The following is a 17,068-nucleotide window of genomic DNA, read 5'->3' as shown; positions in this document are numbered from 1 at the left end:
CAAACGAGGCCTATATAATTATGTGTGAATCATTTTCTGATTATGTGGGAATCAGTACTAGCAACATTTTAAACAAAAAGTTTACCAAACGCCAAACTGTTTTCTCTCACAGCTAATTTCCCTCACAGCAAATCTGACAACGATTATTTTCACAGTACAACAATGTCAAACTAGCCCTTAATTCCTATGAACAAACACAAAAAAAAACTCAAAAAATGACAGTTGGCTCTCTTGAATTTAATTTTGATTATTAAATTACTTTGATGCCCTATTAAGTGTTTTGAGCTTTTTTATGAAGTTTTAGGACTGAGTTTATTTTAAGAAATCAATGATAGTTTTGTAAATGGGCTTTGAGTGTGTTTCTAAAGTCCATTTCATATATGGTTTTTTTTAAAAACATAAAAACAAAAAATTAATAATTTGGACTCTTATATATATATATATATTCCAGAATTTGGGCTCTTTATTGAGTACTAGTCTCTCTGCATGTGCTTCCACGCTTGCGAGAGGTTTTTTAAAAAAAATAAGTAAATTTATTTTAGAATTAAAAAAGATAATGGGTAGTTGTGTTCCATAAAATAGGATCCATTATCTGCTTTTTCTTTTTCTTTTAATTTTTTTAAATATGAAAAATTGTGAATTTACCATATTATCCTCATTTAATTAATAATTTCAATTCTTAATGTTTGCATTAACCAAGGGCATTTTCTGGTATTTTAAATGTTTCACCATTCTCTGCCTTTTGCTTTATATATATAGATATAGATAATAGTAAATCTCCATTAATTATTTACCTAATTTCGATATGATTAATTAGGATTCCTTTTTTGTCATCCTGTTTTACTATTAATACCAGGCCAACAAACCCTAGAAAACGTATAGCATCGATGGACAGAAAAGTCGTCCAAATCCACAGCTCCCAACCGAAATCATAATATCTATACTACGGCTACCAGTAAAGGCTCTGCTGCGGTGCAGGTGCGTATGCAAGTCTTGGTCCTCCCTCATCCGCTGCCCTTCCTTCGTCACAGCCTTCCGGAATGAAAGCAACAAGAGCACCACCACTAACTTACTTTTCCGAAAGAATGAACTCTTCTTCTTGTCAAACATAGACGAGGAGGAGCAACAAGGGAATGATAATATTCTAATTCCAACACCCATCGCCGAGCTTCCATGCATGAAGCAGATTGTCCATGGCTTGGCTTGTGCATCCTCTGGCTCTTGCCCTGTTTCCATACATAACCTTAGCACTCGAGAGTCCATCCAACTTCCTCATGTAAAACGAGAATACAATACATTCACTACATATCACTTCGGGTTCAGTCCACTTACCAATGAGTATAAGGTTCTCCAGATCTTCCAACGATTTCGTCCCAAAACACCTAGAAAATTGGATATTCAGTTCAACGTATTCACGCTAGGCACGGATTCTTCGTGGAGGCCATTGCAGGTAGACCCTGGCCATCTTCTTTTTGATGCTCTAAGTTACGCCTTTGAGACAAACGTGAGATGTAGTGCAAGTGTGTGCGTCAATGGGGCCATACACTGGATGTACGAGAGGCAGAAAATGATAGTGGTATTTGAGGTTAGAGAGGAGACATTCAGGGTGGTGCCACTACCCCAAGATTATAATCAAGAGTTTGGTCAAGATAATCATGAATACAAACGCATTACTGATGATTATGGCCAGGCCGATGCAAGTATAATTGAGGTGGGAGGATGCGTGGGTGTGTATGCTGACAAGTCGTGGAAACAGAACAAGGTAGTGTTATGGATTTTGAAGGACCACCAAAACCTCGTGTGGGTTAAGGAGACTATTAGCGTGATGCAGAGAGAAGCAGGATTTGTTGAAGTCTTGGGTACAATCCACACAGGCGAGCTAGCGTTTGCGCTCTATTTGGACAGAAATACAATCTGCTCAGATTCGTTATGTATCGCATCCACTTTTGGTATTGAAACTTCACGGGGTTTTGACGACTGTGCACTCCAATTACATCTTTATGATATGAAGAGCAAACGATCCAGAATACTTGATTTTTATTTTCCTCATAATTTGACAGGTTTTTGGGATACTTCACCACTTAAGTTAGTAAGTATTTATGATGATAGCATTGTCCCCTTAAAATGAGTTGGATGAACGTCATTATAGCTAGGTATACATATATGTTCTCTTCGCCATCATTTCTTAGCTAGCAAATACATGCGATTCTCGTGATGTTTATTAGTCTCCGATGATGTATAGCTTTTCTTAAGTGCTTTTAATGGGGTGCTGAAGAAGAGATGACGGTGATGGGGTTGGGGTGGGGTGACCGAAATTGGCAGCCATGGGGAACTTAATTGGTAGTATTTACAATTGATTACAGTGACATGCAGTAAAACATCTATTCGTCACCAAGAAAGGAGAAAAAATAAATAAAATCTGTGATTAGGAGAAGAAAAAAATTTATTCAAAGCAGGTGAACGTAAAAAATCCCACATTGGAAAGTTAGAAAATCTTGCAAAGGCTTATAAGAAGTTGGGTTGGTAACACGAACCGTTTTTAATAAACTCAGTGATCTTGGATGGCTCCAGCTCCACAAGCATAATCCCATGCCTTCTGGAGGGCAGACCCTTTTCTTCAAACAATTGGAATTTGAATTGTCCCCGAAATAAAAACTTTAAAAATAAAATTGTATAAGAATTTTAGTGAAATCGGGTTTTGAATAACCTTTTCAGAAAACAAATTCCAATCCAAGCAAAAGTATACATCTAGATATGGTTAGGATTCCCTTTTTCCTATTAATGCCAAGTCAACAAACCCTATAGCAAAAGCATATAATAGTATCTCTTGGTTTCTTTTCTGCCTCTTAGCGTTACTATATTCTCTTGTTCCCTCGTCCTTGGGGTTGGCTTGGCGGTTGGAGGTCTTTCAATGGCCAGAGAAAGTCGTCCAAGGAAATTGGTAAGTTGGAGATATATGTGTGTGTAATTTATATGATTGCCGTTTCACTGCTCTTTGGTTGTATTTAATTTTGAAAGAAAAAAAAAAACTAATTTCAGGAGGAAGGTGATGATGATGATCGAATTCGGGAGCTCCCAACCGAAATCATATTCTCTCATATACTCCCACGGCTACCAGCAGAGGATCTGATGACGCGGTGCAGATGCGTATGCAAGTCTTGGTCCTCCCTCATCCGCAGCCCTTTCTTTGTCGCCGCCTTCTCCAACTTTCGCAAGAACACCACTAACTTCATTTTCAAAAACGGTAACCGCTTCTTCTCTTCAAAAATAGAGGAGGAGCAACAAGGAGAGGGAGGAGGGAATAAATATAAGGTTCCAATTCCAACACCCCTCGCAGAAATTTCATACCGGAATGGGTGCATAGCTCTCGACCATTACAACACTAATGTTCATAAACTGCAGAGCGTCCGTGGCTTGGTTTGTTCATCCTTTAAGTGTGGCCCTGTTTTCATACTTAACCCTACTACTCGAGAGTCCATTCAACTTCCCCATGTAAATACCCGTGGATTTGATACATATCACTTTGGCTTCACTCCCCTTACCAACGAGTATAAGGTTCTCCAGGTCATCTCATCCTGGGAACTTGGAAAATGGAATCATTGGTTGAACGTATACACCCTAGGCCTAGGTAGGGATTCTTCGTGGAGGCCATTGCAGGTAGACCCTGCAATGGAGATATGGACCTTACACACAGGCACATAAAGTACTGGAAGTGTGTGCGTCAATGGGGCCATACACTGGTTCAATAATAGGCGAAAAACCATAGTTGTATTTGACGTTAGAGAGGAGAGCTTCAGCTTGGTGCCACTACCAGAAGATTTTGCTCAAGAGTATAATGATATTTTCGATACTTGTTCCAAGGCCTTTGCAAGTATAGTTGAGGTGGGAGAAGGATGTGTGGGTGTGCTTGTTGGCAGGTCGTGGAAACATTACAAGATAGTTTTATGGATTTTGAAAGACGACCAAAACCTTGTGTGGGTTAAGGAGACTATCACTATTAGTGAGATGCTAAGAGAAGCAACTTCCGTTCAAGCTTTGGGCACAATCCACACAGGTGAGCTAGGGCTCTGTTTTAATGGAATGTTAGAAGTCGACAACCCTACACTCCATTTACATCTTTATAATATGAAGAGTAAGCAATATAGAATACTTGATTTTGTATTTAGTGAGGTTGCGGTAGATCCCCTCTACACAAGACCAATTCAGTTATTTACTAGTTATAGTGATAGCATTATCCCTTTAAAATGAGATGTACGGATATAATTCCGGACCATTGCTACAATTAAGCCGTACTATTTAAGTTATATATTTTTGGTTTATTTTCTAATTAATGGACAAGTTCGATTCAATTTAATCAGTTTTCTATGAATTTGACGGTGTAAAAGTTGATATTTTTGGTTTACTTTCTGCTGTCTTGTATTTATTTGAAATTATAAATAGAACTTTTGACAAGTTGGTTCTACACATTCATAAAACATCGGACTAAATAAGATAATAAAATAAAATCTACCAAACTTGTGAGTTTGAACCGATAGAATAGATGCGACCAAAAGGAAGCGAGTCCCTTTCTCCTTTATCTTTTGGCCAGTGATGCACCAACAAAGTTCGGCCACAAATTTGGTAGTGCAGCTGCAGCACTAGGATACGTAAGTTGATGGTAAAGCCTAAATGATAAGGCATTAACAAAAGTGATTGGGGCTTAAGAAAGAGTCCTAAATGATAGGTGATCGTGACACCTCTCAACACAAGACCTCGGATACAAGGGATATATGATTAATCACAAGACCTCGGATACAAGGGATATATGATTAATCAATAAGCTAACGAAGGAAATTACCAAATAATATGACATGAATTTTAATCTCTAAGCTAACGAAGGAAATTACCAAATAATATGACATGATAGGGTAGAATGGTAGGGGTAGCATAGTTCCATTAAATTAAAAAATACTGCCTCTCTCGGCCCTCATACACATATACAAAAGGAAAAATCTAAAAAGAAGAGATCAGGTTCTGCCTACCCCGCACCATATAGGCAGCACTAGCAGTCATATATATCACCACTCAAAATGGAATCGAATTCCCAGCTTTTTCACATTGGAGGAAGAAAAACAAAAGCAAAAACAAAGAAAACCCTAATGGGGTTTTTGCCTTTGCAGATGTTTTCCAATTCCCTAAACAACCCAAATGTCATATTACATGCCTACCCACCCATATTCCTGACCATGGTAAAATTTTATAATCCACATAATCAAAACCCCCCACCAATGCGTATCTCCCTCCCTTGTGCTCATTGGCCTTTAGCTGATCAACCCCACAGCAGCAAAAACACTGAGAACAAGAGAGTTGAAGTCAGAGAGCAAAACAAGCAGTTTGTGCCTTTCATAGAAGCCACACCACCAGTATTGTCGGTGAGGCTGCCACTGCCGGTGGGGCTTATCCCAAACACTGATGAGGGAGATGTGGTTCCTGTGGTTGGAGTGGTTCCCGTGGTTGGAGTGGTTCCTGTGGTTGGAGTTGTGCCTGTTGTCGGAGTTGTGCTTGGAGTTGTACTTGGAGTTGTGGTTGAGTTTGTAGAGCCAGTTCCTGCTTGGCTGAACAAAAGAGATGAACAACAACAAAATCCAGATTCAATCCAACACATGGTATAATAAAATATAAAAATTATGTTAAGGGTGAATTTAATTTTCTGCTAATTACATATACAAGCTGAAAGATTAAACATGTTGCAAAGTAAGCAAAGGCCAAAGGGGACCTTAATTATAGTGGCATGTGTAGTAAAACATATGTCAAGCTGAGATCAGTGAGACCGAGATGTCAAGATATAGGAAGAAAGAGGACAAAGAGCTTACGATATACAGCTCACAGCTGTGAGTCTGTGAAATCAACCTAAGACATTATTAAGTTAACTAATGGAGGGGCCTGGTAGATCTACTTTTCTTAATGACTGTCCCCAAAAATGCTCATGAACACTCTTGAACATTACTCTACCAGTCGTTGATGCTTATTCAGAACAAACATTCAAGTACAGAGTGAGAGGTTGTACCTACCATCAACCCCCGCATAAATTATAAGAAAATTCAGGGGAGCTAGATTCTTGACAATGGGATGAAATTCAATTCAAACATCATCAACAAAGGAACTTTTGCGGGAGAACAATATTTGGGCAAAGGAAATAAATCCACATATGTAGAACAAGAAAGTTTTGACAGACTAAAAAAAATATATTGCAGACCAGAACTAAGAACTCTGTTTCCAAAAGCAAGGTTTTTTTAATTTTTTGGTATTTTCTTTTTCTTTCCAGTAGGTGGGAAAATGGGAAAAATGCATTTAAAGACATTGAAAAAATGCTCATTAAAATTTGCAAAGTCAAGATTCAATATCAGACATAAAAACTATGACACCTACCTGGTACTTGAAGGATAAACACAAGTGGAAGTGGAACTTGATGCTGTTAATCACCAAGAAGGAAAAAAACACAGAAAAATAAAATCAGTGATTAGGAAAAATAAAAAATAAAAAAAAATCTTCAAAGCCTAGAAGGATTGAACTTACTTGGAGCAGTTGGGCTCTGTGTAGCAGCGCCTGCAAAATCGCAGCTCTGTGCAGTTTGGCCCTTCCTTTGGAAATAGCTGTTGACAGCATAGTTGCAGTGATCTTTGATAGTGTTGGGTTGGTAACACGCACCGCTTTGAAGGATGGGAGAACAGTCAGCTCCAGCTCCACAAGCATAATCCAGTGCCTTCTGGAGGGCCGAGTCACCAACTCCATCTTTACATATGCAATAAGTAGCACCTATCCCAGAAAAAGCAAGGAAATCAGTTCAATTTTCTTCAAAGGAAATGAAAGCATTAAATCCAGATAAAGGAAAACATTTTTTCCTTTAAAGAAAACCAGAAAGAAAGGCACTCTCAAGAACAATTTTTGGCCACATACATGAGCTCTAATGTACAAAGTAAAGGTGTTATCATGGAGACATTTATCAGATGGGGTGAGAAAACAGAGCAAGAAAACAAAAGAGAAGAAAGATTAAAACTTTTTCACTTAGGAGAAGCTCTTCCTTGATGGGAATTAAAGGGTTGCAATGATCTACAGCCTTCACATCTAAGAACTAAGATTGGGAAAATAAAGAAAAAGAACTATATACACTAAAGCACAATCCAGGAGAGCTTACTTGAATGGCCAGTCAGGGCCAATAAAATCACTATATACACTAAAGCAGCCATGATTGATGCAAGATTAAGAGAAAATGATAGTTGGTTGAGCTAGAAATGAAGATGGCTCCAGAGAGAGAGATAGTGTGTAGAGAGAGAGAGAGAGAGAGAGAGAGCTGTGATGCACAGAATGGAGATTTCTAGTAGGCAAATAGGCAAATAATATGAGAGAGAAGGACGGTGGGTATCTGATATCTCTATTTGATATGGTTTTAAACCTTTTTTAAATTAAGCTTTTTATTTATTTATATACATTATGTGGCAGAATGCTGCTTTATATTTATAATATAGTTTATATCTGTTAGGGGAGAGTGTTCTAGGGAGCTGAGCAAGCTGATGGCTTTTGTCATGTACTCGACTGTTTGTGAACGGTCTTAAACTCAAGTGGGTGGTCAAAAGTTAACCCAACCTGGTTTAACCTAGCTAGGTTGGTACTCTCTGGCGGCCCCACCATGAGGTTCATGGAGATCTTTTATGCTATGTGTTGTTACAATGAGCTAGCACTGTGGTGTCCTATTTTTTGCTTTGATTGGGGATATCAGGCATAAGCATCTCATTTTTGGCATGCATCATTATCTCTGCTGTGGACATGGCTTTTGCACATTATTGGTGAATTCAATTTTTTTGGGGTACAGATGGGTGAATTGAATTTGCTGCTGCTTTTTCTCTATCTTTATTTCCAAGTTTCTAAAACTACATTGAAAAGTTTTCAGCCCAAAAGCTATATAGAAAGCTAGGCATTAGGGAAGCTGGATCATCCCCAGCTGCTAAACCCAAACCCTTTCTCTATTCCTTTCCCATCTCATAAAGCTCGGCATGCAAAAAATTTGATCAAATATTTGTTATACTGTGACAAACACACATAATTTGTTGAAAATTTTCATCAACCACATCTAGTAAGGTCAATCGTCCACGCATACGTAAGTAATTTATAACGAAACGAATTAAGCATGTGACATATTTTATAGAAAGTACACAAGACCAACAAATGACTCTTCATTTTATTTGATTCTTAATTAGGTTAGCCTAGTCTCTTGGCCCTAAATCATTGCATAGGATTTTGGCTTTTGGTCGACATACTCAACCTAGGGTATGTATAGCTTGAAGTTGAAGTCAAAGGCATGCACCTTCCACTCCCAAGCCATGCCACACATGTCAGCAGCAGCATATAAGTATTTGAAAATAGGGTAACACCAAGAAACCAATGGAGTGATGACTCGATACTTACGACGCATTTCTTCATAAAAGTCAGTCTGAAACAGCACAGAAGCCAATAGCTATACCTTTTCCAGTCACCATATTAATTCAATTCAATATCTAAAACATTCTACAGGAAGAAAGCAAGAAGAAGAACACTAACACTATGTCGGTGCTCTGCAAAATCTCACGAATATCACGAAACATTAATGAAAGTTAATCAAAAGGGTTTAGTTAAGTAATTAAGTTTTAATTTTGTATGATGTGGGTCAATGCAAGCAACTGTGTTAGGTGGGGAGAGGCCAAAAGGAGAAACACTAGACATGTCTTGTTTTTGAAATTCTGTGGTTGCTTTTGGATGACTTTATTGGATGAGTCTCAAAAGTGTGTGATTGGGGATTTGAAATTCCGAACCGGCCCAAAGGAGAATAATTGGACCACAGAAACAAAAGGCAGATGCTCTCCCCCTCTCTCTCCATCTCTCTCCTAAATGGAATAGAACCTTCAACAACAGTAAAGTTCACAATGAAATCAATCAAAGTCTTCCTTTGCTACCTTAACACCACTTGCAAAAAGAAACACTTTTTCTTCCTTCTTTTTATTCGGTTATGAAATTCACAACAACAAAAAGAAAAAACAAAACAAAAATGTTGTGATAATTTGATCTTTTACCAACATCCAAGCCGTCCATGTGATGATGTTCTCATCAAACTGTTTGTTGAGCTTGCCGGGTTTGATCTGCTTGGCCCTCTTGGCCTTTTTGTTTGTTGTGTTAGTCTTGACAGCCGATGTGTATGCATGGTTGTGAAAATGTTTTACTTGCAAGCCTTGTTAATGATTGTCTTATTCTGAGTTTTTAAAGTTGATTTGCTGTAATGCAAAACCAATTTGGCTGACAACTGTGTTATTAAAGAGTTAACCAAAAAGCCAAGAAAATGATATAAAATAATCAGGGAAATTATTTTATAATTACCAACTTCAATCATTAAGGTAATTTAGTATTACTTATTTTATTAGTCATGTTTTATAACGTGACGATAGAGATAAATTCACATGATTATATACAACCGCGACACCCAAGTATCTCTCCTTACATGAGAGCAAAAACATGATTCAGTATACACTTGGGTTGGAGAGAGAGCCATTGGGTTTCACAGAAAATTAGCAGTGTGCAGTTTTCTGGTGTTTCTATTGAGAGCCCATAAGAACTCTAAAACTAGGCCCAAAAAAAAGGGGTCACAGTGCCACTCCATTTTCAGTTTACCATACTGCCCTTCCCAGAAGCGGGCCGCACAGCACGATAACCATTTCACCTTTCTGATCATGATACAAACCTCAAAACCCTAAACTAATCACAGTCCACTCCAACTGTCACTGAGCTCCAACAATGGCGACACAAATGGCGATCCTCGCACGCACGCGAACGCTGGCCAAAACCCTAAACCCGAACCCGGGATTCAAGACCATCACAACCTTCTCATTTCTCTCGCAGGAGCTCCAACTCGCCGAGCCAACTCATCCCATCCCCTCGACCCCGCTCCCTCCGAACCCAGCCTCCGGAAGCCCGTTGTACAACGAGAACTGGCGAAACCCGATCCCCAACTCGTCCATGACTCAGTCTCTGCTCCCCCTAGGGTTCCTTAACCAATCCCCTAGCTCTCGCATCCATGCCCTCTCGCAAACCCTAGACGTGCAGAGCCTAATGAATGTGTTCGCAGATTGGATGACCTCGCAGAGATGGGCAGACATGAAGCAGCTGTTCGAGTTTTGGATTCGGTCTCTGGACAAGAACGGGAAGCCCAATAAGCCCGATGTGAACTTGTATAACCATTACTTGAGGGCCAATTTGATGACCGGAGCCTCACCTGGGCAGATGCTCGATCTGGTCGGGCATATGGAGGACTATGGCGTCACGCCCAACACGGCGTCGTTTAATCTCGTCCTCAAGTCCATGCACCAGGCCAGAGAGATCGATGCAGCTGAGAAATTGCTCGAAAGGTCAGCTCTTTGTGCATTGTGGTTATGATTCTGTTAAGCTTTCGTTATCTGTTTTTCTTACATTAATGAAATGGTGATTTGCATTTAGTCATAACTTGTATAATTAGTGGAAGAAAGTTGTCTTGTTGAACTACTGATTGAGGCCGTTTGTGTCTTTAATGATGCATTCATATTTCATGAATCTGTTTCACTTTAATGTATCAGGATGTTGCAGACAGGGAACGAATCTCCGCCTGATGATGAGTCATATGACTTGGTTGTCGGCATGCTGTTTCAAACGGACCGAATTGATGCGGCCTTGAAATATATAGATTTGACTTTAAAATCTGGTTATATGTTGTCAATGGCGGTGTTTAGAGATTGTGTACAAGGCTGTGCCGATAAGGGAAAGCTAGATATCTTGGTTTCAATAATTGACAAGTGCAAGGTATATGATTCAAACCGTAGATATTTAGACTGAGGAGGTGAAAATTCTGCTTGATGTTTCCTCATGTAAGTTTGTTCCATTTTATGTTATCAGTCAATGGATCAGAACAAAGCTCTTTGTCCGCCCTGGAATATGTGCAACTATATTGCAGAAGTTGCTCTGCAAGTTGATAACAGCAAGTTAGCATTTCATGCCCTGGAGTTTATGGCCAAATGGATTGCCAGGGGTGAGCAAGCAAGACCTGCTGTTTTTCTTTCTGTAGATGAAGGATTGCTTGTGTCGGCACTCGCAACTGCCGCTAGGACGCACAGTACTACTCTACTGGATGCATCATGGGCAATCTTACGGCGCTCATTGCGCCAAAAGAAGGCCCCTAATCCAGAATCTTACCGTGGGAAAATTTGTGCCCTTGCATCGCTAGGGAGTCTACAAAGAGCTTTTAGTACTCTTCATGAATATGAGTCTGCTTATGGCAATTCTGATAAAGAAGAGGAACTGTTCTCTCCATTTACCTCTTTACATCCTTTGGTCGTGGCATGCTCCAAGGGAGGTTTTGAAACTTTGGACTCAGTATGTCCTTCTTTCTATCTGCTAGTACTAAGTCTTATCCATTATTCTATTATTTTAATTTTGTTGTTTATTCTGGTTGATGAATATATGGACCTTAATATTCTGTCTCACAAGACATGTGATGTATCATACGTGACTATGTTCTACGCGTATCCAGTGAATGCTTTTATGAAATTTTTTGTACCTTACTAACTTGAAACATACTGATATGCCCCAGGTGTATTATCAACTAGAGAATTTGAGCCGTGCAGACCCTCCTTACAAGTCTGTTGCTGCTTTGAATTGCATCATATTAGGTTGCGCAAATATCTGGCACATCGAGCGAGCTTACCAAACTTTTGACGCAATTAGTTCCAGCTTTGAATTGACCCCTGATATTCATTCTTACAATTGTCTCATGTATGCTTTTGGAAAGTTCAAGCAGGTGAATTGCATTCTCTCATTAGCCCTTATCAGCTGTTGTGCCATATTCTTAGGACTGGCTTCTCTACCTTCTTGTGTGGAGCCAGTTGGGGCAGAAATATGATTTTCTTATGGGCCTGCATCACACCCATAAGAGTCAAAATTTGCATTTGCATCACATACGTAAAACACGCTAACACCTTACTGAACTAGTTGTATGGGTGTATGGCAGACTGTAGAAGCTTCAAACGTATTTGGGCACTTGGTAAGTCTGGGCGTCAAACCCAACGCGAAGTCATATTCGTTACTTGTAGATGCTCATCTTGTCAACAAAGATCCAAAATCTGCTCTCTCTGTGATTGATGACATGGTAACTGCATTCTTTTTGTGATTGATGGGTTCACTTTGCTCATAGTACATATTTTGCTGTCTCTGTGAAGAATTTAACAAGCGTTTGGACAGGTTAATGCTGGATTTGAACCAACAAGAGAAACATTGAAAAAGGTCAGAAGGCGATGTATGCGAGAGATGGATTATGAGAGTGATGATCGTGTAGATTCCTTGGCTAAAAGGTTCAAAATTCAATTGGGTTCAGAGAGTCGCAGGAACATTCTGTTTAATCTCAATTACAGCACTGGATATGCCTAATAGATATAGGTAAATTTTGACACATGCTGGGTCTGGGAGGGGAGTGGTATTGAAGAAACACTAGATGTTTTCTTTGATGCCCCTAACTGGGTCTCTTGCATCAACTGCATTTCTGATTGGTGATTATGCTTCTGCTTGCAGGTTGGCTTCATTCTGGTTTGGAAATCTGATTACAAAAGTGATTCACTTCGTACTCATATGTTCGTTCCTATGTAACTTTCATCCGCATTGTATATTACCTGATTTTGCTCCATCAAGGCTTGGCAGGATGAATGCTAGGATAATAGCCTCCTAGATCCTAATTTTTTAAAATATTTTTTCTTTCTTATGTATTTCTTTTGCTTTTTGAGGGAAAATGAAAGAGTAGATTGTTAGACGGGAAAGGAAACCTCAAGTTGTTGCCAATAATTGTAGGAAAATGTTTTTTGCTCAAGATGTCTCGCAGGCAGTCCATTTATTTACGTTGCTATTATTTTCGTTAGTTTTCTTTCTTCATATATTTCAGCAACGTGAATTGCATAACTAAACTGAGTAACGACAATTGCATGCCAAGAGTTGGCTTGGTTGTGTGGCTGGTTGAAAAATGCATTGTAGCACAAAATCAACCTTAATTTGTGATAATCGTCCATTAAACGTTTATTATCGCTCAATGTATTTCATTCAACTAATTAGGATGACTGAGAGATGTGAGAGGATGTGCAACGCTGAGGTTACTATGGCATTGAAAATTCTGTGAAGAAAAGTAAGACACCTATTCAGGGATTTTAAGCGCCAGCAAAAAAGTGCCTTTGCTTTGCTATTACAAAAGTGATCAGGTCTGTTCGGAGATCACTTGCGGTTTGGTAACAATACAACACTACATTTGAAAATCCAATGAGCTTTTCAATTTCGTAATCTCCTGATGCTTGTGACTCGAAATTATTATGTTTTCTCATTATTTCTCGGAGCTTTTATTTCGCGTAAGCATCCACCACAAACTAGCCTCTTAAGTTGATCCACCAAATTCAAACAGGAGCATCAACTGTGTGCTTAGCACCCTCATCCAATGCTATAAACCTATGAGGTGGAAATTGCAGCAGCCTTCTGAAATGTAAGATATAAGATTCACCCATGTGAGTTCGAGCGAAAATGGGTACTTCAAAAGGAACAAGAAGTTCATTGCTAAAAAGAAACCCTAAAATAAAATAATTTACCCGTTTTTGCTCTTCTATGTTTGCTTTAATTAGGGAGTAGATGGCAACACCAGCAATTGCTATTGCAGTACCAATCCCAGTCTGTGTAGAGATCTTGTTGCCTGCCAAACATAGAGCCAATAAACGATGAAGACATAATACAATGCTACTCGTGTTCGTACTGTTTGACAAACTGCGTTATCAAGCTAAATGAAATATATCTTCACTGAGAAACAGAGTGTGTGATTGCTGGCTTCTGCTTAAAAAGGTCTGAGGTGCATGTGATTTGAATAAGGTAAACAAGAAGCACCACAATAGAGAAGCCAATCACATTTTAGGTAAAAGCACTTACCAAACACAACAATGGAGAAACCAATCACAAAGACACGCTTCAACACATTTCCAACAGCATGCGTTAGCGGTGCAACCCGTTCTAAAGTGTTAGTAGCAAGCTGCAATTGTAACCCCAGAAGTAGTTAATGATCAAACACCATGTTTTTGTATAGTTTAGGTTGAAGGAAGAGTTAGATGCAGCATGTCAATAGCTTACCTGATTGTACAAATGATAAAACATTCCGATCCAGAATAAATCAGACAAGAATTTGTAAAGGCCTACTTTGGCAATAGCATCCCTAAATCCATATTGCAGCAGTTGGGGTCCCTCAATCTGACATCAAAACAAAGCATCCAACAGTTCTGTCTGAGTATCTTTGGTTGATTAAGAACAATTTCAATACTTGAGTTCAATTTCTGTGAAAAAGATGGACTTACAAGTAGTGCTGGCGGGATGCAAACCAAGAGAGCAATTATTGAAATGTAAGCATACACATTTGTACTGTCCATTCCTGTCTGTTGAAGAAATAAATATATTTTAATTAATCAAGATCAAATGTAAGTGCAAACTCCATTAAGGGAAATCCTATTTTAGAATTTACTCTGCACAACCAAAAAAGAAAAGAAAATGGCTTGATTAGATGATGCTTACCATTGCTTTTTTCGAATAGATACTTCTGTAGGTGAATGCAATGTTTGAAATCATTGCACTACCAAACCCAAGCCAGTTGAAGGAAAGTTCAGTCAATGATGCCATGGACACACCTAAAATAGAAGTTAACTTCAGTAAATATAAAAAGAGGACCAGCTCTATGCTGTCCTCAAATTTTGAGGGGTGCTCTGGCCATTTCAGCTTTAAAAAATTTGCCACCGAAGTGTGCATATGCGTATGCTATAATTGGCATGTGAGAGTAATACGATCAACAAGTCAGAGAAAGGAAGAAAATGAAATGGAAGAAGATCAAAGATTAAAGAGTTACCAATAACAACAGGGGCCAACGATAGCCACAGGGACAAGGGAATGTGTTGGCCTAAAACAAACTGAGAAGCAGATGCATTGAAGAACGGCTCCAGGGCTGCGGACAAATATAAGGTAAGCTGCTGTAAACTTGATTGTCTCTCATCTTTACTAAAAATGCAAAGGTACCTTTAATGGTGTGTGTGAAAGACACAGCAACAGCTGCAAATGAAACATTGGACATGACATGTCCAAGGGCGTGACAGAATGCAACTGGGGTCAGTAGTGCCAACTGCTCCTTGTCAATGGGCTGGATGAACAAAAAATTTACAGCATTTAGTGGAAACCATATTGTGGCTTGAAGCGAGAGGATAACAATTGCAGAAAGAAACTGATACTTACTGCCCGCTTCGGTAGGCCAATGGACCAAGAAACAAGACAGTACACCACTCCAACAAGGAGATGTATAACAGAAACAAAGCTGCAAAAGGGGTAAAAATCCGAGTAATTGTGAATTTTTTAAATTATACAGAAACCAAAACAAACGTGAGACCAAAGCAATCAGAGGTTTAGTGAAGAAATTTTGATTGAGTTTCAAGATAAAAGTCAGTTGGTGAGGATATACGTACTATGGATATGGGAAATAATTGTAGACCTTCTTGTTGAGTATATTGAAGATGACATTCAATAGGTACCTGAATGAAAAGCAGAAAATCATGAACATCTGCATTGGCTTCTTGAAATAAATAAATAATCACCATAAAAAATGAATGAAAAATTATGAACACTCACCACATAAAGAAAAAGAAGCCAGTGATCAAGAAAGGAAATTTCTCAGAAAAGCTCTTTGAAGGCTTTCCATACCTGCACTTATGAATACAAGTCTTGTTAAAAGAACACAACCACAGAAACTTCACTAGCAAAATCTTAAATGGGTCATTTTTAAAAGTTCAAAAGTAACCAATAAAAAACAGGACCTTTTAGAAGTAACTTGATTACTAAGTTTTTTTTTCCCTTTTCTTTCCCTCCATTTCTCAGCAACCAATCATAAGATTAAAAAGTTCCGAAATTTCATACTAAAGAGGAAGTAAATAGAAAAGATTAGCAAGTCCAACCCAGCAGCACTCTCAATCTCAGCACCCTCTGCATCGGCAGCTGCAGCCTTAGCAACCGGAGGTTCAACAGAGCCTCGCCGTCTCAGCTCTTGACTCCACCCGGAAAATCTCAAGGCCTTGCCGGAAGTTTCAACCGGCGAAAAAGGTTTTATAGTCTCCGGCAACGGCGAAAAGGTCAAGCTTGAAGCCTTGGAAGAAAGTGACCGAGCCTTGAGCAGAGCAAACGAAGGTGAAATCTTATTGGATGATAAGTATAGCGAAGAAAACTGACAAGTACGGATTGGAGAGTGAACTGGGTTGATCACTGAAGCCATTTTTAGACCCCCCAAGAGAGATTGTCAACGAATTGCAGGGACTTTGAGTAGGTAGGCAAAGCAAACCGGTAAGTTGAATGATATTAAAGCATATATGAACGTTGAAAACGAGGAGATGGGTTTGTTTATATTATATGTATGAAGCGGAGGAAACAGAGAAAAATCAATTCTTTTTTTCCTATTTTCTTTTATCACAGAACGCAAAAAATGTATTGCTTTAAGAAAGTGGATGGATAGTTTTGCAGCAGAGAACCAAACCCAACTACCGAGAGATCAGAGTTTTGGGGGTTATGGCGTTGAAAGCTTTTGGGAGAGAGAAAGTCAGAGAGATCACAGAGCTTGTTAAAGTTGTAAGCCAACAATAATAGAGAGGAAGACTGTTAACTGTGAGAGAGAGAGAGAGAGAGAGAGAGAGAGAGAGAGAGAGAGAGATAACTGGAAGACTGTTGCTATAAAGGGTCATGCCATGCGCATAATTTAAATATAAAGAAGGCAAATTTTTAAGCAGAGAGTGATGTCATGTGTTTCACAAGGCATGTACTAAAGAAAAGAAAAGAATTGTTTGCCTTTTCCTATAATGTAATAAGAGGAAGGAAAAAAAAAAGAAAAAAAAAGAGCGCATGATGTTGAAGTTCAACCAACGTATGCAATTGCATTTGAAGCAGCTGTTACAAAAGTGGGGTCACTTGGCTCTTGTCTTTGTCAGCCTACATGTCATGC

The 17,068-nt window shown here is 39.0% G+C and overlaps 5 protein-coding genes across 5 annotated transcripts; 3 read left to right on the top strand and 2 right to left on the bottom strand.

The window, feature by feature from the left end:
• Positions 1,178–2,128, top strand: LOC18792495 (F-box/kelch-repeat protein At3g06240). The gene is made up of 2 exons (XM_020556669.1): positions 1,178–1,949; positions 2,061–2,128. The coding sequence occupies exons 1-2, from the start codon at positions 1,178–1,180 to the stop codon at positions 2,126–2,128; spliced, it is 840 nt and encodes a 279-aa protein (XP_020412258.1).
• On the top strand, positions 2,829–3,817 carry LOC18792195 (probable F-box protein At1g53815). The gene is made up of 2 exons (XM_007226085.2): positions 2,829–2,941; positions 3,040–3,817. The coding sequence occupies exons 1-2, from the start codon at positions 2,912–2,914 to the stop codon at positions 3,700–3,702; spliced, it is 693 nt and encodes a 230-aa protein (XP_007226147.2). The 5' UTR covers positions 2,829–2,911; the 3' UTR covers positions 3,703–3,817.
• On the bottom strand, positions 4,901–7,461 carry LOC18789383 (PLASMODESMATA CALLOSE-BINDING PROTEIN 3). The gene is made up of 4 exons (XM_007225765.2): positions 7,175–7,461; positions 6,556–6,795; positions 6,409–6,451; positions 4,901–5,594 (listed from the first exon to the last, which is right to left on the bottom strand). The coding sequence occupies exons 1-4, from the start codon at positions 7,224–7,226 to the stop codon at positions 5,309–5,311; spliced, it is 621 nt and encodes a 206-aa protein (XP_007225827.1). The 5' UTR covers positions 7,227–7,461; the 3' UTR covers positions 4,901–5,308.
• On the top strand, positions 9,672–12,937 carry LOC18788925 (pentatricopeptide repeat-containing protein At1g26460, mitochondrial). Its single transcript, XM_007222853.2, has 7 exons — positions 9,672–10,409; positions 10,614–10,836; positions 10,930–11,406; positions 11,624–11,830; positions 12,041–12,178; positions 12,271–12,465; positions 12,598–12,937. The coding sequence occupies exons 1-6, from the start codon at positions 9,799–9,801 to the stop codon at positions 12,454–12,456; spliced, it is 1,842 nt and encodes a 613-aa protein (XP_007222915.2). The 5' UTR covers positions 9,672–9,798; the 3' UTR covers positions 12,457–12,465; positions 12,598–12,937.
• LOC18790376 (triose phosphate/phosphate translocator, chloroplastic) lies at positions 13,144–16,811 on the bottom strand. Its single transcript, XM_007222369.2, has 12 exons — positions 16,035–16,811; positions 15,712–15,783; positions 15,549–15,614; positions 15,322–15,400; positions 15,109–15,229; positions 14,942–15,037; positions 14,614–14,726; positions 14,400–14,477; positions 14,179–14,295; positions 13,981–14,080; positions 13,650–13,750; positions 13,144–13,539 (listed from the first exon to the last, which is right to left on the bottom strand). Exons 1-12 carry the CDS (start codon positions 16,346–16,348, stop codon positions 13,513–13,515), a joined length of 1,284 nt encoding a protein of 427 aa, XP_007222431.1. The 5' UTR covers positions 16,349–16,811; the 3' UTR covers positions 13,144–13,512.

This window comes from Prunus persica, chromosome G1 (genome assembly GCF_000346465.2).
Source record: "Prunus persica cultivar Lovell chromosome G1, Prunus_persica_NCBIv2, whole genome shotgun sequence".
Taxonomy (NCBI): domain Eukaryota; kingdom Viridiplantae; phylum Streptophyta; class Magnoliopsida; order Rosales; family Rosaceae; genus Prunus; species Prunus persica.
This window is presented reverse-complemented; position numbering and strand designations above follow the sequence as displayed.

Bases quoted from the DNA above. Each gene is read 5' to 3' on its own strand.
- LOC18792495 (XM_020556669.1), top strand. From the start codon at position 1,178: ATGAAGCAGATTGTCCATGGCTTGGCTTGTGCATCCTCTGGCTCTTGC. The intron at 1,950-2,060 runs GTATTGAAACTT...ATAATTTGACAG, and splicing joins ATGTATCGCATCCACTTTTG to GTTTTTGGGATACTTCACCA.
- LOC18792195 (XM_007226085.2), top strand. From the start codon at position 2,912: ATGGCCAGAGAAAGTCGTCCAAGGAAATTG. The intron at 2,942-3,039 runs GTAAGTTGGAGA...AACTAATTTCAG, and splicing joins AAAGTCGTCCAAGGAAATTG to GAGGAAGGTGATGATGATGA.
- LOC18789383 (XM_007225765.2), bottom strand. From the start codon at position 7,226: ATGGCTGCTTTAGTGTATATAGTGATTTTATTGGCCCTGACTGGCCAT. The intron at 6,796-7,174 runs GTAAGCTCTCCT...TTTCTGGGATAG, and splicing joins GGCCCTGACTGGCCATTCAA to GTGCTACTTATTGCATATGT. The intron at 5,595-6,408 runs GTAGGTGTCATA...TCTTTTGTTCAG, and splicing joins GTTTATCCTTCAAGTACCAG to CCAAGCAGGAACTGGCTCTA.
- LOC18788925 (XM_007222853.2), top strand. From the start codon at position 9,799: ATGGCGACACAAATGGCGATCCTCGCACGCACGCGAACGCTGGCCAAA. The intron at 10,410-10,613 runs GTCAGCTCTTTG...TTAATGTATCAG, and splicing joins GCTGAGAAATTGCTCGAAAG to GATGTTGCAGACAGGGAACG. The intron at 10,837-10,929 runs GTATATGATTCA...TTATGTTATCAG, and splicing joins CAATAATTGACAAGTGCAAG to TCAATGGATCAGAACAAAGC.
- LOC18790376 (XM_007222369.2), bottom strand. From the start codon at position 16,348: ATGGCTTCAGTGATCAACCCAGTTCACTCTCCAATCCGTACTTGTCAG. The intron at 15,401-15,548 runs GTACGTATATCC...CCCCTTTTGCAG, and splicing joins AATTATTTCCCATATCCATA to CTTTGTTTCTGTTATACATC. The intron at 13,540-13,649 runs GTAAATTATTTT...CTTACATTTCAG, and splicing joins ACATAGAAGAGCAAAAACGG to AAGGCTGCTGCAATTTCCAC.